The sequence below is a fragment of the Dermacentor andersoni genome, chromosome 6, assembly GCF_023375885.2.
Source record: "Dermacentor andersoni chromosome 6, qqDerAnde1_hic_scaffold, whole genome shotgun sequence".
Taxonomy (NCBI): domain Eukaryota; kingdom Metazoa; phylum Arthropoda; class Arachnida; order Ixodida; family Ixodidae; genus Dermacentor; species Dermacentor andersoni.
Genome location: NC_092819.1, coordinates 30,002,442 through 30,028,956, shown reverse-complemented (window position 1 = coordinate 30,028,956; position 26,515 = coordinate 30,002,442). Strand labels below are relative to the sequence as shown.

General features: G+C 49.0%; 1 protein-coding gene across 3 annotated transcripts in view; it reads right to left on the bottom strand.

Annotated features, from left to right (window-relative positions):
- Positions 1 to 26,515, bottom strand: part of LOC126521459 (potassium voltage-gated channel protein Shaw-like) — a 239,735-nt gene that overhangs the window by 54,491 nt on the left and 158,729 nt on the right. For all 3 annotated transcript variants that reach the window (XM_050170162.3, XM_050170164.3, XM_050170163.3), the window contains 3 exons: positions 24,899 to 25,251; positions 18,239 to 19,328; positions 16,471 to 16,536 (listed from right to left, as the gene is read on the bottom strand). In XM_050170162.3, the coding sequence (XP_050026119.2) occupies positions 16,471 to 16,536; positions 18,239 to 19,328; positions 24,899 to 25,183 (1,441 nt within the window). In that variant the 5' untranslated portion in view covers positions 25,184 to 25,251. The remainder of the gene's footprint in view (positions 1 to 16,470; positions 16,537 to 18,238; positions 19,329 to 24,898; positions 25,252 to 26,515) is intronic.

Below are 26,515 nucleotides of genomic sequence, written 5' to 3'. Positions count from 1 at the left end.
CCAGTCCCAGTCAGAGGTCGGTCGCGCGACCTCTGTCAATCGCCGGTGTGTGAGTGCGCCTTTCGTCATCATCATCACCATCAGCCTGGTTACGCCCACTGCAGGGCAAAGGCCTCTCCCATACTTCTCCAACTACCCCGGTCATGTACTAATTGTGGCCATGTTGTCCCTGCAAACTTCTTAATCTCATCCGCCCACCTAACTTTCTGCCGTCCCCTGCTACGCTTCCCTTCCCTTGGAATCCACTCCGTAACCCTTAATGAGCATCGGTTATCTTCCCTCCTCATTACATGTCCTGCCCATGCCCATTTCTTTTTCTTGATTTCAACTATGCCATTAATTCGCGTTTGTTCCCTCACCCAATCGGCTCTTTTCTTATCCCTTAACATTACACCTATCATTCTTCTTTCCATAGCTCGTTGCGTCGTCCTCAATTTAAGTAGATCCCCTTTCGTAAGCCTCCAGGTTTCTGCCCCGTACGTGAGTACTGGTAAGACACAGCTGTTATATACTTTTTTCTTGAGGGATAATGGCAAGCTGCTGTTCATAATCTGAGCCTTTATGCGCCTTTATAGAGACACTAACCACTTGCGGAGAACATAATATCTGCGAAGGAAGGGATCACTAGATATTGCGGAGGCGAAGCCTCCGTTTTGCGAATGCTGTGTGAGTGGCTGAGCAAAATTTAGCGTAAGTTACGCTGTCCCTGGGAGTGAGCGCTCGTGGAGATATCCCCAAGGCGGCTGTTTTAGCTCTGAGGGCAGGGGAAGCATTCATCCGCGAGGACTAAGCACCGGTATTCTACTCCGGAGACTGACCAGTCGCTGTGACCAATTGGCCGTTATCTTCTGAACACGCTAGAGTTGCCAAAATTAACTAAAAGCGCTCAACTTATGTCGTCTGTCATAGCCCCTACCATTGAACGTCTACGCCAATGTGTTGCTTCGGAAGGTTAAAAAAAATAGAGAGAGATAAGCTTATCAGCAACAATTACAAATTGATGAATTGATTTAACAATTGCTTTAATTTCGATGTAATGGCCTTTTGCCCTAATACAAAGAGCGGGAAAGTAAAATTGTTGAGGATTACCAGTAATAACAATTAACAAATAACTAGTTGACTAGCAGTTCCATATGTAACAAGGTGGGAACGGCTGGAATGCAACGCACTGAAAAGAACAAAGCAATTCGGGAACATAACGATGGGTGCAGCTGGAACTCTGAGTACATTATTGAGCCAATACGGACAAGTATACTTGGTTCCCATTGAGCAATATTGCCGTGCGGTATAGTGGGCGGCGCTAAAAGCAGGAGTCGGACCTAGACGACGAAGAAGCCAGAACGAAGAAGGACCTGGAGAAAACTTTACACTTCTTGCCGACTGACTTCGACAGATTTTCACGGCAGATGTTCAGCGGGCAATCTGTTCGAAAACCTGCACACTGACTACGATATATCAAAATTAACTGACCAGTTCACAACCTCCTTCAGTTGACACTATATAGACGTTACACGGTCTGTTACATGACACCTGTGGACAACATTAGACTATAAGGACTTGTTGAACTTTTTCCGGCAGACACCGCATGGTATACTTTATGTAGACTTTAAACGTATAAATCAATATGAAGGCAAAGCAGTCTACAAGAAATCTATAGGCGATCTATAGACTACTTATATTCGTTTTATTAGGACCACTTTTTTCGTAGAACGCTCTAGAGTCAACGGGACAAGCGTGAGACTGTTAGTCGTACCGTGTCCCGAGTTGGGAAGAGTATAGTCCGATACCGATGTCAAACAGCCCGTGTTAATCAGTGGCGCGACGCCGCCTAATGAGCGCCCATGATTGCGAGCACCAATAATCAACGCGCAAGATCAGAGAGTACGTGCGAAGCTCCGAGCCTAACGAGTCCACTCGGCCAATAAGTTTCGGCTGGAATGAGACTCTCTCAAATTTTAAATCGTGTTCCATTATGTGCGGCAAACAGCGTGCTTCGTTCCCCGACTCCCCCTCCCCCCCTCCTCTACCTCCCCCCCCCCCCATCTGCATTTCGTCTGCACATTCAATGGGAAACTGTTTGGAGATGGTACGTACACGACTACGCAGAATGGACAGCGCCAAGCAACGGGCCGCTAACAAAGACGCGAAACACATCGGGCGACACAGACTATATAGCGGGAACGATATGCACATCAGGCCCACGGACAAAACGGCTGCGGCGTTTAATTAAAAACAGGGAACCATGAATTTACGACGCTTGCCGGACGGCATCGTGCGAGCGGCCTCAAGTTGAACGAAGGGCCCTAATTAAAGCGTTTTTCTCAATGCTAAAACGAGCGAGCTAGCGATGACGCTCGCTTCATCGGTGCGTGCTATGTACGGCAGCGAAATAAAAAAGAAATAATAATTAAGAAAACGCACAAACCTAACGGTCGCGGCAGCAGGGTTCAACGAGTCGTTTCCACTGCGAAGGGAGACGCGATAAAACGGAAAAAAAGAAAAAGTGAACGAAATAAATGATGGACCCCCGGTTCGAACGAGCCAGCGAGCCATGCGCGGTCGTCTTAAAAGAAAAGCCGTCCCGACGGCGCAACAAATTATTGCCGCTGACGACGTTAATCTCCCGGTCTCTTATGGCGTCTGCCTGTGTTTCTCATTGTGAAAAACGGAACAGACGGTGGCGCGGTAATTCTTTTTCGAATGAGGAAGAACGCGCCGTGCCAGACAACAATGGGACGCGTGGCGGTGCCTCGAGGTGGGAATCGCCGAGGAAGCGAGAGATTACGAGATGGGAAAAAATAAAGGGGCGTTTAAAGAGTTATCCTCGGGATAAGAACAAAGGAGATGTTGCAGTAAGAAAAAATTAAGTAAAATGAATGAGAGGTGGAGTCACTGTTTTACAAGTAGCAGGCCGCCCGCCCTTTTTAATTTCTGTTACGAGAATTACAACGACTGCCAGCAGCGCTGTGCGCCAAAAAGTCATTTATCTCACCGCTTTCTTTTGGCCTCCCGCCTCTTTATGCTTGAAACAAACAAATAGACAGACGAACGAACGAACGAACGAACGAACGAACGAACGAACGAACGAACGAACGAGCGAGCGAGCGAGCGAGCGAGCGAACGAACGAACGAACGAACGAACGAACGAACGAACGAACGAACGAACGAGCGAGCGAGCGAACGAACGAACGAACGAGCGAGCGAGCGAACGAGCGAGCGAACGAACGAACGAACGAACGAACGAACGAACGAACGAACGAACGAACGAACGAACGAACGAACGAACGAACGAACGAACGAACGAACGAGCGAGCGAGCGAGCGAGCGATCGAACGAACGAACGAACGAACGAACGAACGAACGAACGAGCGAGCGAGCGAGCGAACGAACGAACGAACGAGCGAGCGAGCGAACGAACGAACGAACGAACGAACGAACGAACGAACGAACGAACGAACGAGCGAGCGAGCGAGCGAACGAACGAACGAACGAACGAACGAACGAACGAACGAACGAACGAACGAACGAACGAACGAACGAACGAACGAACGAACGAACGAACGAACGAAGAAACCATTCAGTGAGCAATACAAACTGCACGCGGAAGCTTGTGTTCGGTTTTCGTGACCCTCTTTGTAACTGCGACACTGGGTTCACATTTCAGAAGAAATTTGCAATTGCGTGAAGTACATTCCCTTGCGTTTCGTGTCCGGGCACGAGACGCTCGGTGCACTGGGGTATTTGGCCTGCTATACATCTGGGTGAAATAAATGAACTCAGTCGCCCATTTACTTGATGCGTCTAGTCAATTCCTGCAAATTCTGCTTAAGATCGCTAATGTATCCCTGCCAGTATACTATAAGATAGTTGAGGTAATGTGGAACGTGCCCTGTAGGATGCATACAAAACATAGCTTGTTCGTTGAATGATGCAGTCGAGGAAATACGAAAGTCGAGGGGACGAAAGGACAACCAAGTCTGTAATACGACCCCGCCGATGAATGCACACGTATCTGCACGGAAAGCTGGCTGAAAGAAAAAAAAAGAAAGAGAAGACATTCGATAGAACGACAACAGCCCAACAACACCCAAGCTCGTTGAGGTATCGGTGTAGCAATAGTATGTTATTTTGGACATTGTACATGTCCCCCATATTGTCAATTCCACCATCTTAGTTATCAGCTCCGACTGGCTCACAGGGTGGCTACGCGCTCTCTGATTGGCTCAAAATTTCAATATGGTGGAATTTGACAACAACGCGAAATCTGCCAGCGCCGACAGCAGCACACCGGGACAGCTGGCACGGTTTTGGCGACGGAGCGAAGGAACTTTCACAACATGGCGGCTCAGTCTAGCTGATGGTATAAAAGTTGACTGACGCAATAGCGCGCGCATACTGGTGCGACAACAACACGGTTTTGATTATGTAAGAAATTTTGAGCGCCTGATCGAGTTTAGGAGCTCTTGCGCGACAAGAAATCTAGCTTGAAATCCGGCCCTCGCTATGAGGGCGCGTAACAGGGCGCTTCATTTTTCTCCCCGTTGTTATCATTGCTGTAACTCGTTATCATTCTACTATTCTAGTTCCTCACTTGCTGAGCTAGGGCATTGGCGATGGCGTTACGCTGCTGATCTCGGGGTGGTGGGTGCGATCCCCGCCCCGGTGGCCACATTCTGATGGGAGAAGAATGCAAACACGCTCATGTGGGTACTTAGATTTAGGTACACGTCAAAGAAACCCAGATGTTCGAAATTAATTCGGAGTCCCCCAACTATGCCGTGACCTCGTAATCATACCGTGGCTTTGGTACACGTAAAACCCCAGAATTCAGTTAATTAATTTGAACGGACCCGGCGGCCAGGCTAACATTTACAGATTCTATAGCCCCATGTGTCCCAGCTAACGTTAGCCAAATTGTTTAACGATTAAAAAGATATTAAAAAAAATTACAATGCGAGATACAATTATAAGACTTACGGTGCTCGGTTGTCAGAGGTCTGACAACCGAACATTGTAAATCTTAACATCTTATCTTGCAACGTGTGTTTTATATTTTTTTTTGTTGAACAGCTTGGCAAACACTACCTGGGGCGCCCTATATACAGCCAGCATCATCAGTATTCTCCCTCTCTCTCTCTCTCCAAATTTTCCCAGTTACGGCTCTCGCTGTCGGCGTTTTCACGAACCAAACCACCTTGTGCGGCAATTTTCGCAGATTGCGGCTTTTTGTCGCGTGTCGTAATTTTCTTTTTAGCAGCGAATGTATCTTACGCCCCACGATTTATCTTTTATATCCCCTCCCCCATTTTTCTTTCATACAGTGAGGAGACGCGATGGAGTGTTGCTAATTCCGAACGGGGTTGCGGAAGCGTGGCTGGCGTGATGACTTTGCGAGGCCAGACGTCGCCATGACCTTCCTTCATTTAGGCAATGCACCGAGTTAAGCTCCGCAGCGCGAGTTGAATCACGATGCAAAAGTTACGAAGCGACATAATTAACGAACCACTTCCGGTGAACCTGGCACGCGAAGGAAATCCTTCCGGGAAATGCTGGCCTGACATGCACGCTATGTCGCATCTGATTTGTGATCAGGGTTACTTTTGAAGCGCTTTCGACACTTGCATTTCTTTTTTTTTTCAGTGCTGGTCTAGGTTTTAAACTAATGCACACATTCCACTTGCGCCTGAACGAGCTTGCAGCGGTTAGAGTATGCCTTGCTCCGAAAGGGAAAAAAAAAGAAAAGAAAAGGAAAGTTAAATTGCGCGTGGCACTTTCAGCGCTAAGAGTGCTTCAATCATCGCGGGAGGCTGAAGGTAGCGTTTCTGCGTTACTTTAAATGGTGGCGATTCTAGTTGGCAAGCTGTAGTATCCTTTCGGAGTGGGCAAAACGGTGCTTAAACATAAGTAAGCAAAAGACAGTTTACATGCATTGACAAGTAACCCCCACATATTTTGAAGAAGACCACAGGTTTTGAACAGTTAAAGTAAATGAGGAAGCTGGCTTGCATTATTCCCGTAATCTCAACTAGGATCAAGACCGTGAAAATGAGCAATAGACAGAATTGAAGCCTTTCAAGGCATGCATGAAGCAAGAAGAATCAATGTTTTATTCAATATAAGCCTTAGCCAGTTAGTTGACAGTGACAAGTTCTGATTACAGAAAGCATGCAAGTTACAGAATGGTCTAGGAGAAAGCGTTTAGTCAAACCAGATTGCTCTTATTTTCATTATCTTTCTTTTATTTTTTTCCTTACGACCTTAATTTCGGCTGTGTCAGCGGACCACAGCTTAATTTGTTCCGTAAGGTATTCTCACGATGGCTTACGCTTATAGAGGACTTCTCCAGCGTGAAAACCCTATCTAACGCACAATTCGATTAAAATATCTTCAAGTGTATCTCAGTCAAACGACTCGTCATCGGCTGTACATTGAAAGTCGACAAATATTGTGCCAGAATGAGCAGTAGTGACGAAAAAAGATATCATATTCTTCGTCGTTAGACCATTTCTACAGTGCCCCAAAAGTCTAAGAAAACTTACTTTGCGTTGTCCTCGTTCAGCCTCATGCAAGAAAAAAAAGAAAGAAGCAAGCGCGTGCTTTCGTCAGGACATCGTAAGTTTCGCTAAAACCACGGACACCGCACAAGCACCGCAACTTCGATAACGTGATTCCGGTTTCTCTCGTTGAGTAAGATAAATCAAATAATAACAGAGAAAACGCGCCCACAACGAAGACGATGCTCCACCTTCCAGCGTCGTTCCCGTTTCATTTGCCACCCTGCGGGGGCGAACTAATTACTGCTTTCCCGTCAAAATAGCGCGGACGCGTGCAGCGAGCTTTGCTAGGGCCTGCGTATACCAATCAATAATGAAAACAGAGAGAGAGAAAGAGAAAAAGAAAAAAGGAATCAATGGAACGACCCGAGGATGCGTGCCGGCGTGGCGCAATCATAAGCGAGGCACGCCGGCGGGTCGCCACCGCGCACACGCATAGTTTCCCCTCGGAGCCATCATCGAGCGAGCGGCCCGTGCCGATTGCCGAGGCCCCCCCCCCCCCCCCCCCCCCCCCCTGGCGCGTCGGCTATCTCCTTCCGTCTTCTTGCTTCGCGTCCGCGTTGCTTGGCGCGAAAGCCGCATTACGGCGGACGTGCGTGACCCGTGCGCGGACCATCGTACGGGCGCACGAGAACGAGAGAGAGAGAGAGAGAGAGAGAGAGAGAGAGAGACGCAGCCTAACCTGAATAGACATTTACTTAGTCGTTCTGTTGTACATATGTAATCAGTTCCCATAAGTACTCTATCCTATCTGCTATTCTCGCTCCCTGTCCTTTTACTTCCCCACCCTCGTCCCTTCACTGCTGACCGCCTTTCAGGTGTCAACAGACTGCGCTACTGTGCGGTAACATTATTTATTTATTTATTTATTTATTTTGATAAACAACTTATTAGCACTGCTAAAACCTTATTTAAAGTTCGGTTTGCTACCCTGCGCTGGGAAAAAAGGATAAAGCAGAAAAGAAAAGTAGCACTGACGAAAGGGAAAACCAGAATGAGAGGTGAAAGAAAGACAGCACCCGGAATGCATGTCACGCCCAAGAAGAAAAAGAAGAAGAAGAAGAAGAAGAGAAAAAAGACTGCACAGTTAGAGGCGTTCTCACAGACCATCGCAGTGCTATTATCAACCACTGTAACGTACGCAGTTCTGTTCCGCGATTGGATTTCGACACTCAACTGGATACGGGGCCACAAACGGCCCACGTCTACAGTGACGAGAATGACGACGACGATGACGACGACGATGATGATGATGATGATGATGATGATGATGATGATGATGCGGGCATCCCATTTGACACGGGGACGGTGTTACAGACTACCAAGCTCGTTCTTCAAAACTTTCAAGTGTACTTAAACATTTAAACATATTTATACTATAAGCTGCATCACCTACAGCAGAAAGGTGGTTTCATAGCGTGTAATTCCTTCCTTTGTGCCGCCTATCTTTCAGCTGGAAACGAAATAGGAATGAAAACAACGCCAGTATGGAACTTGCACATCAGGCAAGGGGGAAAGACGTACACATTGTTCAGCTTCAGTGAACCGTGGAAAATCAGATTGGGTCGATAAACTGTAACGTTGCGTTCTAATTGTTCGCCGCATAACTTGTACCTATGCCGTCTACGGTATAGTACAAGCAGAACGAAATGCCGCAAATGCCGCCGGCGGTGCTATATGAACGATGCGCTTCCCTCTTGCGTCAGCATGGGAATATATCGTAACGGTGACGCATATTACAACGATTACAGATATTTGATTTCATATCCGCATTCATATTTTTCTTCTCATGGGTATTGCACTGTTGTACGTGCGGCAGTATTAGACACACGCGGCAGAAGGAGCCTGAGCATGCAGCCTCGTCATCACTTTAGCGTCTCATCCAAGTGTCGAGACATTACAATAACGTCCGCTCATTACGGTTGTAATTATTATTAACAATAGTACCTGCAATGAAGGTAACCAGACCTGCTAATACGGCAGCGACTTGTATTACCAATCTACGTGCTTGTCATCGCGACGAGTTATTGATCACTGATTATAATTAATATCGATCTGCCGAGATTATTTTTTTACGTTGCTGCTACTTTCGCTATCACAATCATCGCGGTGGCGCTGCCATCAGGACAAACACTAACGTCAGTCTTTTTTCATCCTATACTTTCAATAATCTTCACTGACGATTCAACTGTTGATAATTCAACCATTAATCCAGTTCAGAAAGTTCTTGTACGCTCATCAGCACGGACGGCAAGGACGTACGCAGTGTCTACTACTCATCAGCGGGGTGTGCGCCATACTGCACGCTTGACATGTTCGAGTTAATTATCGCGGAGGACCCGTTTGCACTGTGTGCCTTCTTCCTAGTTGAAGCCGGCCGCTGTAGATATTGCAACGCGCGTGAGCACACGCTTGGTTGCTTCCACCCGGCGGAACATATAACTGAGCGCAGTGACCCGCGATCTGTGTCTTGGCGTGCGCAGCGCTCTGTCTAGAAACTTCGTCGTCACAGGTCTGGAAAACACTCGGTGCTTCGAATGGGCAGCCTGGGATTCTCTCCGACTTAATCATCTCGGAAGACTCATTTGGAGGATATTTGGCCAAGCATCATCAAGCTTAAAGCTGAGGCAAGAAGAAGAAGAGCGCGAAGTGTTCTAGTTCACTCATAAGCGTGTTTGCCCTTTCTTTTTCTTTTCTTTTTTTCTGTAGTGTATGCGTGCGCGCGCGCGCGCGTGTGTGTGTGTGTGTGTGTGTGTGTGTGTGTGTGTGCGTGCGTGCGTGCGTGCGTGCGTGCGTGTGTGTGCGTGCGTGCGTGCGCGCGCGTGTGTGCGTGCGTGTGTGTGTGTGCGCGCGCGCGCCCACCCCCGCTCCAACTTTCTTAGCAATTGTAAAACGGTGCTCAAATTACTGCCATGCAATTCCTTGTATGCATCGAAGTAAGCTTGCAGAAGTACTGCCGGCGGCAGCCCTTGTTCTGCTTTGAGACATCCCTCTTTGAAACGCCACTTTCGGTTCATTACTTGAAAGCCAATATCTGAAGGCCTGCCTGCCTCTTCCTATTAGTCCGCGTCGCAGAACTGCGTAGTCGCCACAGAGTCGCTAGCTTGTACGCCGGAATGTGGCGTGCCACACCGTATAGATTCACAAGCTTGTTTTTCTGATAACTGTCGAGACATGAAAGGGACAGCTGAATCGTCACTGATACGGCTGTTCAGTTCAGACAGCCAGTAGATTTATCCCCGATGTTGCCAATGTCTATGAGGGCATGTGTCATTTGTCGAGGACACAGCGACACCGACACAAATAGATGACGCCGCGATTGCGGAGAGGACGCAGCTTTCCTTTACCTCATTAACCCCACGTGCCAGTGTTTATTGTGATCATAACCGAACTAACAAGGGTAAGTCCTCCGGAGTAACCGTATGCATGGAGAACCCTCACTATGACTGCATGCCATGCCCGCCGAGAGCACAAAAACGTCATGAGAAGCCTCTGATAGGTAAACAATAAAAAAAACTTTCCGCCGCAAGTAGTTTCACGACAAACTTCAGGCTGACAAAGCTGCGGCTTCCTTATTACGTGGCCATGCGTTAAGCTTGCTCAAAAACACACCAACTTAAGATAATATAATGAGGTAAATCAATATTATCAATATTACTTTACATTAAAATTTGACACTTCATTTTTCTTCCTCGGTTGTTAGAGAGGGCATAAAAGTAAGCGGTCAGATTATCTCTACTGGCGCAACAAATTGATCGATTGATCGCTCCAGCGATCGACCTATTTAACGACTCGCTCGGTGATTAACGCGCTCGCCGTCTGAGTGACTGACTGATTCGCCCGATCGATTAATTGAGGCGGCGCCAAGCTCTCGTTGCGCAGGTCCCGCGAACGCGCCGCAGCTGTTGATTATGGAGCCCCGCCGTCGCCAGTTTCTTTAGACACTTTTCTTCGGTGCCAGCGTGCGTGCGTGCGTGCGCGCCTGCCAGGCTGACACTCACGGCCCTCATTAAGGCTTTCCCGACGTCCTTCCTTCCCCATATCATTCGCTATCTTCAAGGCGTTATCCCCCCCCCCCCCCCCTTCCTTTCCTGTCGCGCTCACACACACACACGTTCTGATCTCTCTCTCTCTCTGATATTCTGCGTTGTGCAACAGGGCACAGCGAGGAGAGAGCGCGTGGAAGCCGGACGACGGCGGGAATGCTAATTGGAAAGAGTGCGCGGGGTGCTGCACGCATCGATCGCTGCCAGAGACGGCGGCGGTGGCAGGGCCCGCGGAAAGCTGCGAGGCGGGCACAGTGACGGGAGGTGGTGGGTGCGCGTAGCGCGTTCCTCTCCCGCGTGCCGCCGCCGCCCGTGCGCGAGAAGAAGGCGGCGGCAGAAGCGCCCGCCCAGAGCGCGCACTCTCCGGGGAAAACTTTCCGGGCGCAGTGTATTTTCTGCCTCGACTAGAAACCATCTCCTCCGCCATTAACGCGAGCCGTAGACCGCCGGTTAACGCTCGCACCAGAACCGCCGGCGTAGCCGAGAGTCCTTATATATATATATATATATATATATATATATTCTATGACGTAGGACGGCGAGGGTTGAGGTGTGTGCTTTGAGCAATGGGAGAGAGTTGGTAGAAGGAGGGGTTAAAATTGCACGCGTTTGTTTGCGCAGAATCTGTCACATTCAGAGGGGATGGCAGCTGCCGGCGGGGAGGGATGTTCAAATTTTGTTAGCCCCCGAAATCCCGGTTCCCTGCGCTCCCGTATTGAAAACTTTCAAAGCACTTGCCGTCGAGAGGGGAGCGGTGAGGTTAAAGTGACGTTAAACTCGAGTCATCGGAAAGTTGGTGCTTTCGAAGGATTGTGCGTTCCTTTCTTTCTTTCTTTGTTTTTTTTTTTTTGTTGTTGTTGTTGTTACGGAAATGGGACGCCGCGCGTTCCCGAGCGATTTGTAGGAGTGTCGCCACGTGCGCATTACGTGTCGCGGCGCTTGCACGTTGTTTGCGATGCGTTGCGAAAGCTGGATGTATGAGGAAGGCTAGTTGTTTTTTGAGCGCGAAAGCCGGGAGAGAAGGGAAAGCACTTCAATTTATGGCGCCCATGAGAAGCAGACAGGTAAGCGAAGAGGTAATTTGGCCTGGTAAGCACGCATGTAGCGTCGTTGTCGCCGTAGCATCTCTCGGAACTGTGTGAAGTCCCGTTATTTCGCCCATCTAGGACCTGAGAGCAACATCGCTGTAGATGTGCAATGAAGAGATAGAAATACTTTGGTGAGAGCTGATAATTTTCGCTTGGTACCAATGGCCAAATGGGTAAAAAAGAAACATTGCAGTGAAAGCATGGGTGAAAATCTTAGCATAAGAGTGAAATATGAGAAAGGAAAAAAAAAAGAAACAATAAAAATTTTAGAGAAGTGCTGGAAAACATGTTAAGGAAGAAAAAAGCACACTTTGTAAAAGGCATAGGGGAGCGGAGTAAATTGCCAAGGACATGATTAAGGCTTGTGTCGCAGGAAGCGCGCAAAGCAGAAGCAGCGCTCCACCAAAGTCCGAGAAAATTACCCCAGCTACACTGCATTATACGGAACATCAGTTAAAGCCCATGCTGCGGTAACGATTATGGAGCGTTGCAGCCTCGTTGTGTAATGCGCTCATTTGCATAGTGAGCGAGAGAGAGAGAGAGACAAAAGGGAAGGAAAGACAGGGAAGTTAGCCAGTGTAAATACCGGCTGGCTACCCTGTGCTGGGAAAAGGGGTAAAGTGAATAAAAGGAGAAGGAAGTTGCGCGTAGCATAGTGAGCGAGCCTGCTGTTTTCTAGGTGGGATATATATAACCTTAAAGTATGATACTATCATTGTTGCGTCTATCACTGTCATGCGTCTTACGCTGCTTGTCTGTTGAAGATAACTAAACTGCTAACATATTTAAAGTGGCGTCCTACGGAAATGTTAGAGCCATGAAGCATCTTCACAGACTGCGAACCTTCCACTGTGCGCTAAACTGTGCTCTCTCTCTCTCTTCATCACGATACATTTTCCCCCAGTGCACGGCATTTCCTGTCTTTTATCTCTCTCTCTCTCTCTCTCGATACGCGATAAGAAACACCGACACCGTCGCTGCACACGTTGTATATTGACTACAACCGGCAGCTGTTAAGCACACCCGTAACAGATGGCTCCATAACATATGGCTCGATAACAGATGGAACCAATTAGCCTGCCGGCATAATCCTACGATGGTGGTAGGGAATGCCTGTTGGACGGACATGTTCGTCACCGTTAAGGTGAATCTCGCTTGCGGCCTACCTTAGTTGCGCAAAATCGCACAAACAGAAATATCTAATCGCAGTCATCTCGTTAAGCGCGCAAACTGCTTATGTAGGCGCGGTTAGGTTTTTTTGAAACTATGGTAACTCGTAACTGATGCGCAGCTTAAATAAAGTTCTAGCGTGCTCCTGTAATTTTATAGTACGAAGCGCATTCGACTCAACTGATCCGTATAATGACAACACGCGCATACCGTCGTCGTGGCTCGCTGGCCATGGCGTTGCGCTGCTGAGCACAAGGTCGCGAGCTCGATACTCGGTCGCGGCGGCCGCATTTCCAGGATCCGTAACGCAAAAAAAAGGAAAGAAGAACGCTCGTGTAACTGCTTCGTGCGCGCGTTGACGAACCCCAACTGTTCAATATTCATCCGGAGCAATCCATTAAACGGCGTCTTTTATTGCGCACGGCGCAGTTTCTGGTCGTTAAACCTCGATAATATAATTTAATGTACTCCCTATTCGCAACGAATCGCCCTTTCCTCCAGCCGTCGGCCGAGTGAGTGCCGGTGAAATCACGCGCACCTCCGCTCCTTAGCATCGCAGGGCGCGTCAACACGAGAAGAAGCACGGCGCAGCAGGCAGGCAGCACACACTTGAGCAGCCACTCGAGGCGTCGGCCGCCACCCGCCAGCTTTCGCGGTAGAAAGAAAAGAATAACAACAACAACGAGAAGAAGAATGTGGACATTGCGGACGCGTGTGGCATGCGACATGCGGCTGAGACGTGGGCGTGTGCGTGGCGCGAGCGAGATCTGCACAGCTGCCGCCCCGCCCCCCCCTTCGTCTAGGAGCGCAGCACGAAGAGTGCCGTGTTGTAGTTCCCATCCTCCTCCGCGCCTATCCCATTTCCTGCGAGCCTCTCTCGTTTCCAGGGCGGGCACGTCTTGGCCACGGGCGGGCTTGTTTGAACAGCCGGTGCCTCTGGACTGTCGCCGTCGCCCGGACTGTAAACACGACCGGAAGAAATCCGGCTTGGCCCGGCCGGTCGGTCGGTGATGCGCGGATCGTAACGCGGGCTCGATTGCGCGGAGGAATTCAATTTGGGGAGTGGTGCCGCATGCTTTGCGGCGAGCGAGCGAGCGACGCCGTCGTCGTCGTGGTCGTCGTGTAGGTGATGCCCCGCACTCTTCGAGGAAACCGCACTCCCACGGTGGGAAACTTGACGTAATGCTCTTATACCTTCATACGAGCGACGTGTGCCGAAGAGGGTACGTAGCTGATGGACAAGCCGCCGGTTGTTCTCTGGTGGATATCTTCTGTTCCTTGTCTTGGGTGACAACGCAAGACAGGACGAAGATGGAAACGAAAGGACGCGAGACACGCTCAATTTGTGGTGTACTGTACAAAGAGGCGCGGCAATACCCTGTCTCTTGGGCTATACGACTTTAGGCAAATACGGAACGTTGCTGACTTGCTAAACGCGGCCTCCGCACCGCCGTGCTTCGCATGCACGCACGCCCCATCACGACTGCGTTGTGGATATGAGCGGGCTATTTTCTTGTGTTCCGTTCCCTTTTACAGCGAAGCTGTTAGCCTCTAGTTGGTCGGGATTTTTCGTGAACGTCAGAAGAAAAAAAATTTAATATCTCTTTTGGAATCACGCATACAACACACAGCTCAGAATTCATTTCAATAAAGAAAAGCACAAAACAAATGTCGAAACCTCATGATGGATGATAAAGCGCCTGTGAACAATGCGAGGCACGTCCCTTCTCCCCGCGTGTGTTTCCCGGTAAAGATTACGGTTGCATAAGCTGCTCCTGTGGGAAAGAGGCAGCAGCAGCATACGAATCAGTGAGTGACGTCACCAAACTTCCTATATAGAAGAAAGACCTGCCTAGCAACTCATTCAGTTCATTGCAAGACCACTATGAGTAGACCACGCAAAGTTAAGACTCCCGAAGAGCAGCTGAATATGATGAACGTCGAAGAGTGCAAAATCGTAATGCTCAATAACGGCGTCGCGCTTAGACTAGGCAAACAATAAAACATTCCATATTCCTATCGACGCCTTACTTCACTGCCCACGCGCTTTCGCAGGGCCGGGTTGGCGAGTCAACTTTTTAACGTTATAGTTACGGGTGTGCGAATATCGATTTTCGAGTCCGAATCGAATCCGACTCGAATAGTGCCAGAAACGAATCGAATCGAATCGAAGAGTTTGCGAATGAGGAACAGCGGTTATCACAATTGACATAAAACGATGTTCGTATCCTAGTATTTTCAAAGTTAGGAAGTTTCTGTCATTACGTTGTACGCTATGAAGCCTTGTTTATTAAAAGCACAAATGGAGCGTTAGGAGCAGACAAGTCTTTTCTTCGCATGCACAGGACTCTTCAGAGAGTGCTAATGATCGCTGTATATATAGCCTGTAAAGTATGGTTACCTAAGCTACCTAGCCGGAGGGTGGGAGGGGAGGGTGAGGGGGTGTGTCATATACGTCTCCACCTGCTGGACATATCTTCCTAACACGAGTGCTGCTTTAGAGCTTCAAGATGAATCATTCAAAAATCAATTGTTTATTCACTGTTTATTCAATTAAAGTTTACCAATAAGTTATTAGTGTGCTATGCGCTATCGGCTATCAACGGCTCTGTGCCGACTGGGCCGGTATTTTGTAGCGATGCCTTTTCCGATTCTATGCTTTTTCAGGCTTTTCGCGCTTGGCCAGTGGTCAGAGCGACGGTCTGCCCACATTATCAACGGGATCAGGCGGCCGTGTGTGGTGGATGATAAGAATACCATAGAATAAGGCATAAGGCATCGCTACAAAATAGCGGCCCTGGTCTCTAAAAAAATAATATTTTGCTTCGCTGCGTTGCATTGGATGCGGAAAAAGTCTGCAATGCTGAACTCGCTGTTTTGTCTGTTAAAAAAAAAGGGAAAGAAAAGGAAGAAAAGCCCGAGGCACAGACAAACGTTTAGCAGTCAGCCCCCCTCTGTGCTGCACGACTTCGAATGCTTTGCCATCTGTCTCACCCTCAAACGCATTCCCATTCGTGCTGAATTGCGTGCTCGCGATTAGTGGTTCTCGAGCTTGATCCCTTCATATTGGCGCTCGCTTTCCGCGAAAAGCAGCTTGCTCAAATATTGAAGAAAAAAAAGAAATGTTTAGTCATCGTGCTCCACACAAAGCATGCCTGTCTGGAGGATCAAGAATCGCAAATCTCAAAACTTCGTGTGATGATTCCGCTGCGCTGAACTGCATTCACACGACGAACCGAACTCCGCGGACGAGCATGACGTGGTTCAGTCCACTGAGTTGCTACTAATCGCGTCCCTGGCAGCTGCTTATCTGCGGTCCCTTTAGCGCGGCGTGATTCGGCACAAAGGAGCGACGTCATGCTCGTCACCCGAGTTCACGGTTCATCGTGTGAACGCAGTTTTATTGCTGTTGTTCGAGGAGCTGCATTCACCGCATTCGCGGTGGGCCCATATGGGCCGTTCAATTTGTTACAAGACACGTTACGATACACCCCACGTCGCTGGCTACGCGGGACATGCAGCGTCCGAGCGTCGAATTTCGACGTGCAATCAAGGCCGCGGCAATGCCTGGTCCGAAAAAAAAAGAAGAGGAGGGCTCGAGCGCCTGCTTACCCGGACCCCTGGTGCGTATCGTTTGATTCCTCCTGGGAAGGTCGGCCATCACTTGCTGCTGCCGTCCTGCGTTAAAAGCATGGATGGTTCACAATTGACCGCCGTTGAAGACGTGCGATAGACAGGAATAATGGCACTGTGAAAACGTCGGACACCGGCCATGGCGGCCGCATTTCGATGGGGGCGAAATGCGAAAGCGCCCGTGTACTTAGATTTAGGTGCACGTTAAAGAACCCCAGGTAGTCGAAATTTCCGGAGTCCTCCACTACGGCGTGCCTCATAATCAGAGAGTGGTTTTGGCACGTAAAATCCCATAATTTAAAACGTCGGACAACCCTATACTCCACCGTAGCATCCAAGCAGCCACGTGCGCTGGAGGGTTTTCACAACTGGTCAATCGCGAACAGTGACGCAGACATTTTGCAAAACGGCAGAGTAGAGGAGTGGAGCTTTCTTCCGGTGCCTTAGGGCACCTCGACAGTCATTTGAAAGATAGAAGCAGGTTATTCATTTATTTAAAATAATTTTCGAAAACGGAAGTTCACTAAAGATAAGGGGCGGCATCGACAAAGTTTTTCGATCATGAGTGCTTTTTGACATTCGCCGAATGACTTTGGTAATACGTCTCACATCGTGATTGGCTGACGCGTGCTCTTCGGAAGAAATTTAGCATAAGAACTTTTTTTTTTTTATCGCGGCCCAACACCTTTTGTTTTCGTGTAAGCGCTAAATTGAGTATTAGCAATGTCACTTTGTTTAGAAACACTATAGCGCTCGAAGCAACTTATATTGTTCGTTGGGACCTCTGAAAGGCTATCGTCACAGCTTGTAGTGTGTATCCCTTCGCCTTTGCAAGGAAATGAAGCAATCACACTCACGCGAGCAGTACGTAAGGTCGACCATTCGTTCTACTGAGAAGTACGAATAGCACATTATTCGGTACAATGCCTGTGCCTAGAAAGAGACATGGCGCATGTTCGTCACACCCACTATGTTGTTTAGCTGGGTCATTTAATCCCCTTTGTATGACAGTTGACAGTTAATTGGCGCACCTCGTCGGACTGACAATAACAGTCCCAGCCACGTTTTATTTAAAATTCTAGGATATGCAGAGAGGTAATTTTATTCGAGTTCACAGAGCGCAGATTAATTCTTTTATAGACAGGGCTCACAGCGACATGTCGGGGGAACTAAAGTTAGCTCTGTTTCACCTCCTTTCATGAAACAGATGAATCTGACATCTCAGGTGTGGAAAGGTGCTATGCGCCGAAAACAAAAGTTGTAGATACCTATGCGTCAGGAACATTGCGTGTAAGCCAAATTATCACACGCCCTTTACCGCAGCGTAATTCTAGGGCTTAAATGGTTGCCATCACGACGCTCGCTTAAGTTCCGTTTAGGTTAGGCTCTGTTGTGCCTATCACCATCTCACTTTGTACTTGTTTTCTTTCATTATTTGTGTCGTCCCTCTGCAGAACTGTTCGCTTCATTTTTTTTTAATTCGCTAAAGCTGATTACTTTACTGATTACGTTCAGTCAACCAGAACTAACTTCTGGCAGGTTCCATGCATACAGTCTTTATGCTGCTGTTTAGGTGGTAAGGGCAGTATAGGAAGGGGTCGGTGCTAGGCCTAAAGAGTGCAAGATCAGGCGAGGAACTGACAGAAAAAAAAGAACAAACAAAAATGAAAGCCCCTCCTTTCCCGTGCAAGCGCACCGCACACGCTCGCCCCATCGGCAGCCGCTTGACAGAGCGGCCGGCGCTTACCCGCCTTACAAGCGTCTTTGGTGTTCTTGACGTCGGGCGGCCTGCGGTGAGGTCCCCGGGGCACTTCGATGGGCACCACACGTCTCCGCTTCTTGGGCAGCTTGGCCCGCGCTTGCGTGTGCGAGTAGAACATGGCAAAGTTGGACACGATCACGGGCACGGGAAGCGCGATGGTCAGCACGCCGGCCAGCGCGCACAGCGCACCCACGAACATGCCGGCGTAAGTCTTGGGCACCATGTCGCCGTAGCCCACTGTGGTCATAGTGACCAGGGCCCACCAGAGGCCGAGCGGTATGCTGTTGAAGTCGTTCTCGGGGTTCGACTGGATCCGCTCGGCGTAGTAGACGAGGCTGGCGAAGATCACGATGCCCAGCACCAGGAAGAATACCAACAGAATGAGCTCGCCGGCGCTGGCCTTGAATGTCTGTATGAGGATTTTGAGGCCCGCCGAGTGGCGGGTGAGCTTGAACAGTCGCATGATGCGGATGATTGAGAAGAACTCTAGTATGTCCGCGTTCTCCAGGTGCGAGGCGAGCTTCTGGAGTGTGAGGTCGATGTAGAAGGACAGCGTGGCCGTGAAGTCTATGATGTTGACCGCGCCGCGCACAAAGTCCAGCTTGCTGGGGCTGGCCACGAAGCGAATGATGATCTCGAAGGTGAACCAGGCGTTGCAGACGCACTCGATGTAGAAGAACGCGTCGTGCGGATTCGTCTGGATCTTGTCCAGCGTCCACGCGACGGCGCTCTCCGACGTCTGCACGGTGATGTTCTTAATGGCTGGTACGCGCATGTTGGGGTGGGTTTTGAGACAGAAGGACAGGATGGAGACGCAGATGAAGAACACGGACATCACGCCGATGATCTTGGCGGCGGTGGAAGAGTACGGCTCGTCGAACAGCGACCAGATTTTTGGCTTGACCCGCTGCCAACAGGACAGCGTGCCAGCGAGGTACTCCTCCTCCATGCCGAACTTGCGTGCGATCTCCTCCTCGCTCGGTTTGTCCGTGTCCAGGTCTAGCCGGTCCAGTACGGCCAGCGTCTCCTGCGTGTCCCTATGCTGCGTGTAGGTCATCCAGCAGCAGGGTTCCACCTGCGACAGCAACGCGTAGCACATTTTAACCGAGTACAAAAGCACATGCAACCTTTCGCTTCAAAGTATAACAGCGCGACTTCATGAACGAGGGCAAAACGGAAGAACAGACAAGGACAAAAGCTTTCCTTATCTGTTCTTCTTGTTAAAAAACAACATTTCAGTTTGCTAAAGTTTAAAAAATCTCCTCACGATTGTTTCGCACTTTGCGTCGATCTCCTGCATCTACTCATCCGCTGGTTTAAGTTGTTGACTGAAATATATATTTGACGGAGTATCAATAGCCATTCTCCTTGGCTGAGAACACGAGCTATGCTCACCCGTGCAAAATGAAGACTAACTCTGCATATTGTTGATGTTCTTACGCCCGCGAATTTCTGCACTGTAATAAGTCAAAAGTCAGGCATCAGCGTTGAGGTATGCAGTAACACTCGTTATATAAACCACTGTTGTTTGGTTTGCTTTGAAGTATACAAAGTGCCCATAAGAGGCGTTTTTAGTTTTATTTCTAACCCCAAAGTGTTCTCTGCCGGGCTGCAGCGAAAGCTTACCCCATGTGCGTACGCCACGCACCCATCGCCACGCAAATCTGTGAGACGGCGATACTTCGCCGTTTTATGCGAGCCTAATTGTAAAGAACTTAAAGATATCAAAATTAGAAAGGGTGGGTTTATTAAACGAACTGTGCTCTCGATGACGTGTGCATTGTTACTGTGACGATATTTATGTATCATTTGTTTTATCACTGAGTAATTCTTGAGAAAACAAGGCCGGGAGATGGTAGTATTAAAAAGGCTTCGTTTTTTTCGGTTTCAGTCGGCGTTTACAGGCGGCAGCTTTACTCGCGCGCTCCTGGCGCTTTTTCGAAGTCGATCGTCACTGCTTGGTGTTGCCGCGGCGACTCACGCTGTTATCGCGCGTCTGATCACCTTTGAACATGTGACCTAACGCGGGCGCGATGCCGCCGGAGCTCTAACGACGCATTTTCGCCATATACGCACTCACATTCGCGTCAGGTATACCTATGACGTCTAGTAGCCTCCGGGGTGCTGCTTGCGCATGCGCAACAGCACAGCCCTCTCATGCTTGCCATCGCTGTCATTGTTTCGCTCTTCGAGCAAAACTGAAATTAGTTAAGAGGAAGCTTTAGCTCGGGCCCAACTCCGACGCGGCCTATTCAAATACATGTAAAAACGCAAAAACGTTTTTCTGAGATAACCACTGGACCGATTTTAATGAAATTTGTTGCATTTGAGAGAGAAAGTTAAATTCTAGTGACTGTGGGAAGCGGAATTTCGATTTAGGGCTTGAATTTTCTTAAATCGATTTTCAAATATTTGGCCGTTTGAAAAAAATGGAAGCACGAAGTTTACAAATTCATAGCTCTGCATCAAGAACTGATATCGCGGTTCTGTAAACGGCATCCCTTAGATCCTTCAAAGCGGACAAATTCAATATGTCATTTTACATCTTACGTGAATTTGTTACGTCGCTTACAACGGTTTTGCAAAAGTTGTATTTCCCTATGATTAAATATTTTTTATATTCATGTGTAACACATCAATTTTGTCCGCTTTAGATGTGCTATTAGATGCAATTCACAAAATTGTATTATCATGTTTAGTGGTTGAGTTACAGAGTTGTAAACTTGATAGTTTCGTTTCTTGAAAATTTTTGATTTTTGGCAATCTTTAATAAAAAATTCACGACCTAACTCAAGAATTCGAAACCAACAGTCACTAGATTTTAAGTTTGTCTTTTAAATGCAACAAACCTCGTCAAATTTGGTGCAGTGGTTGCCGAGAGAAACGAATTCCCCTTTTACATGTATTTAGATAGGAGCACCCGAGCTAAAGCTTCCTCTTAAGGACTGAACTTTTATGGACTTGTATTTGCGAATGTGCAACAAATCTGCCACCGCTACTTAGAATGCCCGTTTCGCTTTCGTGTTATAACCAGTTACTCTGATGGAAGGATCAACCAATCTCTTTCAACTTTGTCCCTAGTGTACATTTTGTTCCTTGCATATATCATCTCTGCACGAGATATATGCTGCTATTCAGGGAACAGCTTGTCGTTAGCCGCCGACTGCATACGGTAAACACTGGCGCAGCTTAACTCGCTCGTTTCACATTTTCCCTTTTCCACCCTCGAAGGAAACCAAGCGGCGCGCGCAATCGAGAAAAGGAAAGCCGAGTAGATGACAAATCACACCACGAAGGCCTTACGTCAGCAACCCGCGTAAAACATGGAACACTTCGCGTTTGAAGTCGTACAAACGATCTCCATCAATAATTCTCAATGTTTCTCCCACAAAGCAACATCCCACACCTCCCCGTACACGCACACACTCACCCCGCCAAGTCTGCTCAAAAAGTTTGCTGGAGCGCCGCATTTTGAACTGATGCGGAATCGACGCGCCGAAGTCGCGTACAGCATTCTCGCAGTTATTGTTCTCTTTACTTGCGTCTAGAAAGAGCGAGACAGCTGCCTTATCCCACTTATAATGCAGGCGTCGATTTCAGAGCACACAACACGCCTGAAATGGACTTCTCGTGCGAAGAATATCGCAAGCATACGCACGCACGCCACGCCGCCGTCAATCCTCCCTCCTCGCGCCCCTCGCCCGCCCCCTTTCCGCCCCCGTCTCGGCGCTCCATCTGGCGAGTCCTTTGAAGAGTGTGAGAGAAAATTGCTTCGATAGGAAGCACCATTATGAGGCCACGGAAGGAGAACTGGGGTTCTGCCGACCCACCAAGGGCGCTTCGAGAACAAGATCGTGGCTCTCTATACAACCGTATATACGCCGGCCCTGCTCGATTCGAATGCGGACCGCGTTGCTGGCGCCGTATTGAGGCTATACGGTGCAGGAGAAGAGCAGGAGCCTAGCGGCTCGTTCTCCACCCGATGGCTTTCTCGATCTTTTCTTTTTCGGGCCCCGGATGTTGAGAGACTACCTCGCGGATGAAAGCAGAAAGAGGGCGGCTCGCATACTTTGTGGTACACTAAAGTATATACGATTTCGGGGTTTCGGATCTCTCGCGGGCCATATACATACGCGGCTACCGCCTCTGCTGTACACCGACCGCTGCTTTCAGTGTTGTGCCTCGCGGTGCTCAGACCGCCATTACACTATGCCGAGGCCCCGCCGTTTGTCTTAGTCGTGGCGTGCTGCGTCGGCTTTCCTCCTCCCCCTTCGTCCGTTATTTACTTGCCGCCAGCCTGTTGAAATGCTAGCGAGAGTGGTTTGGAGGGGGTCAGAGGTTCGTTCGAGAGGAACAGATATATCTCTCCCGAAGCCTTACATAATTCATGTCGTCGAGACGACGTCCGTCTTCTTCTTGTTTTTTCTTTCTTCTTTTCTTTCTTTCGCAGTGGGTTAGCAGAGTGCGGCATCATTCTCGAGCGAGGGGCATTCGGGAAGGCGAGCCCTCATGCTTGAACAACCGTTATTGCGACGTTACCTAAGCGGGGGGTGGCGGCATAGGGTAGCTCGGCGCGCTTCCTGCTTATTTTTGTGTCTCACGTCAGCGGCTCGGATCGGTCTCGTATTTCACCTTAGCAACAACCAAGGACAGTAAGCAAGGTCGTCGCGCTACCATTTCCAGGCACCTTTGAATGATCTACCCTCCTCCCCACCCCTTTTCCCCCCTCCGATGATACACCTATTCAGAAACTGAAAGCTGGGCTCCTGGGTGTCCTCAAGGTCTCTTTCAACGTTCGCGCTTATCATAGCGTATGCTTTATCACTTCCTCCTCGAAAGCATTTGCTCGAAATCAAATTTATTACGGAGGGTGGACTTATATGTGCGCCTCTCGGACAGTGATCAATCGCGGATGACAATTCTGGACTATAGACTGTGTGTATGATCTGCGCGTAAAACAGACAGCCAAGCACTAGCTCGCAGTTCAATAACTTCTAGATGTACGTAAATGCTTTTGCAGTGCTCAGCGCTGAGGATGGCGACGTGTATGACGGTCAATTCAGACCCGTGCATTCCTCTCTACACAGCTTCCTCTGCGTAGGAAATAGCTGATCCACCGCTGTTAGATTTGGAGTCGGGCTTGTAGGACGATCGGAGGAACTTGGGGCGACAGGACTAGGCGAGCAGGATTTATTTACATTACTTAGAGTTTAAACAAGACATACATCGACAGTCTAGCGTGACTCCCAAATGGTGCCCGCAAGACGAAGCATACAGCAAACGAGCACACAGCTCACGAGTACATTTCGAGCACGACAACGAGCACGACCCTAGCAGCCGACAACAGCCGCTTATAACCACTCCGTTCGACGTCATCGTTCGACGTCATCGTTCGACGGCATCGTAGAAAGTACTCGTGGTCGCCTTTGAGAGAAGGGAGTAGGGGTTTTACACACACACATGCCGCACAGGTTTCAGTGCTCTCTCCGAGGGCAGACGAGCTTTGCAGGGCAGTCGTCGTGGTATCCATTGTCCTGCGTCCCCGTAGTCAGATGGTCACGCGTGACCCCAGCCGGCGCCTCTAAATTCCAGAGCGGACCTCGCACAGCGGCCTCCGCCGCTGCACATTGTCTGGTGTCTCGAAAAGCGCATGGGGAGGTTCCGCCTATTACCTCCCCTCGAGAACTCCCCTGAGCTGACCCCTCGCCGCGTGGCTTCCGGTTATCCGCAGCAGTTCTCTGAAGTGCGCCACTACCCCGGTTGGATCGAAACACGTGCAGCGGGCTGAAATAACTTGCACGTTGTCACCTTGGCAGGCCATTCCTAACACCGCTAAGCACATTACAAAGCTTTAGCATGGCCTTACCTCTTACCGTTACCGATACCGGCTTCCGCGACTGCGTATCGCGAGTGAAATTTACCGGGGTCTGATAAGTTTACCGGAACGGCTCCCACCGGTTACTGGAATTATGTATCAACTTGGCAGTGCGCAAGCGGCCAGCTTCAATTCTAATTCGCGCGTGTTACAAGCTTTTCGTCACCACAGAAAGAAACAAATGGTAAAGTTAGCCATCGCTTAGTCTCATCGCATGCAGAGGACAAAGTTTATGCGATGGTGTGACGTTATTATCCAGATCAGTTTCGTTTTTGACGCTGGTATAAAGGCCTAGAGAGAAATGGCGTCGAGGCGGGAAAGTATGTCGATTTTCACCTAGAAGATGGCGCCACAGCTTTGCACAGCGTTGATAAAACGCTGTACAATGTTGTGGTGCCAACTACTAGGTGCAAGTCAGTTAACTTTGTCGTGCACCTACGCAGAGCCGTGACTCTCTGTACCAGAAGACACATGACATAAGCAAATGTGAACGAGATAAACGCTCCACATGCAGGAAGACGGAGGCGACGTGATCAACGGCATGCAAACGAGGCAAGCCTCAGCCGGCAGTCAAGGTTTCGACAAGGTAGACGTGTCTTGGTCAGGGACAAGTCGAAGGGCACTTCGACTCGTCAACCCTGATGAAGAAGACAGGCGCCCTTGGTCAAAGCGCTGGCCGAGGCTTCCCACGTTAGCACACTGTTGAGATGCTGCCACCAGCAAGTTATACAGCCCGGTGCAGAGGCGGGCAAAGTGGCGCGCGTTCGTACCTGGTTGGCGTCGAGTCCCCAGAACTCGAGCTCCTCCTCGAAGAGCGGCCCGCACACGTCGGTTGGGTAGTGCAGCTTGCCCGTGCGGTAGTAGTTGAGTATCTGTCCGAAGACGCCCGGGTGGCGGTCGAAGAAGTACTCGTTCAGCACGGGGTCGTAGTTGGCCAGGGCCTCGGTGAGCCGCGAGAGGCGCGTCGCGGGGATCTTCTTGAGGGTCGCCTTGTAGGTCTCGTGCCGGATGCCGCCCACGTTGAGTACGACGCGGTTCTCGGCGTCCAGGTTCATGCTGGTGGCTGGCTACTGCTGCTACGCTGCCGCGGGCCGCACACCGCGCGACCCGACGCCCATCACGCCTGCGGGCCGGATAAAGGGGAAAAAGAAAAGCTCAAAGTCATCCACCGCAAGAAAGTCAGGCCGTGCGAGCCAGCCACGTTCTGCAGTCACTTTACCATATATATACAGGGTGTTTTATTTATTGCTTAATGTCAATAGACATTAAATAGCGCCTGTGGTAAGATTGCACAGTTATGTCGTATCAGCTGCATCACTTGAAGAAGCTCACGTTACATTCAGGACGCGGCACAGATACGTTAGCCAATTAAGTTTGTTTTTAGCTCACTTTAGCTCAGGCATAGCAAACGCAGAAATTAAGTCGAGCGGTAATGAGGTCGCAACCATTTAGGAGGCATCGGGTGTTTAGTTTCAAAATATATTTCCTAAAATTTTCGGTGAAATGCACTGATGTTCCTGCTAAGACTTATCGGCACAGCATATTTGCACAGTGCTTAACGCACCACAACGTTGATAAATGAAAAACATAAAAAATAATTTAAAAAATGCGCTCCACAGGAGCAAGGAAATTATACTGGGCGGCCTGCCGATGGAAGTTTAATAACCTCAATGCTCCGGGTTAAAGCGAACAATAATGGGCCGGCCGTGTGTTCTTAAGAGCAAGGTTTAGCTCGGGGCTCAAATTTAAATACGAGGAAGCAGAGAAATCGTTTTCCTCGGCGCCTGCGTCATTGAATTTGATGAAATCTGCCGCACTGGAAAGCAAACGTTAAAGTCTACCGACTGTAGGAAGTAGATTTATTACCCATAGATCTTCAATAATATTTTTCTAAGAACATTGATGGCCTGCAGGCCATCAATGTTCGTAGAAAAAAATTATTGAAGATCTAAAAATCAAGTTAACTTAGTTATCGAGTGTAGAACTGCTTATCTATGCACATAAAATGTCACGGTTCTGTAAACAGAACCTATTGAGGCATCTGTGGAAGATACAACTGACGTATTATACACGCCACTCTGCATCCTGCCTATGATTTGTGAGTAAGACTTTTTGCAAAACCATCGCACACATTGTAATAATGCCATGTAGGCTGAAAACACACATGTGAAATTTGTCTGATTCGCATGAATTAACGAAGGCAGTTTGCAGAACCACAATACCTATTGTTCTTTATACCAGCGCGACAGCATGAAAGGCCCCGTGTGGCAGTAAACCCGGCGTCGGTGTCGGCGGAGCCGTCCATGTGCGAAAATTTCCGTATATATTTAGGCATATCTGTATGCCACGCCTTGCTATATGGCGTGTGGTACATGCGGGCTATATCG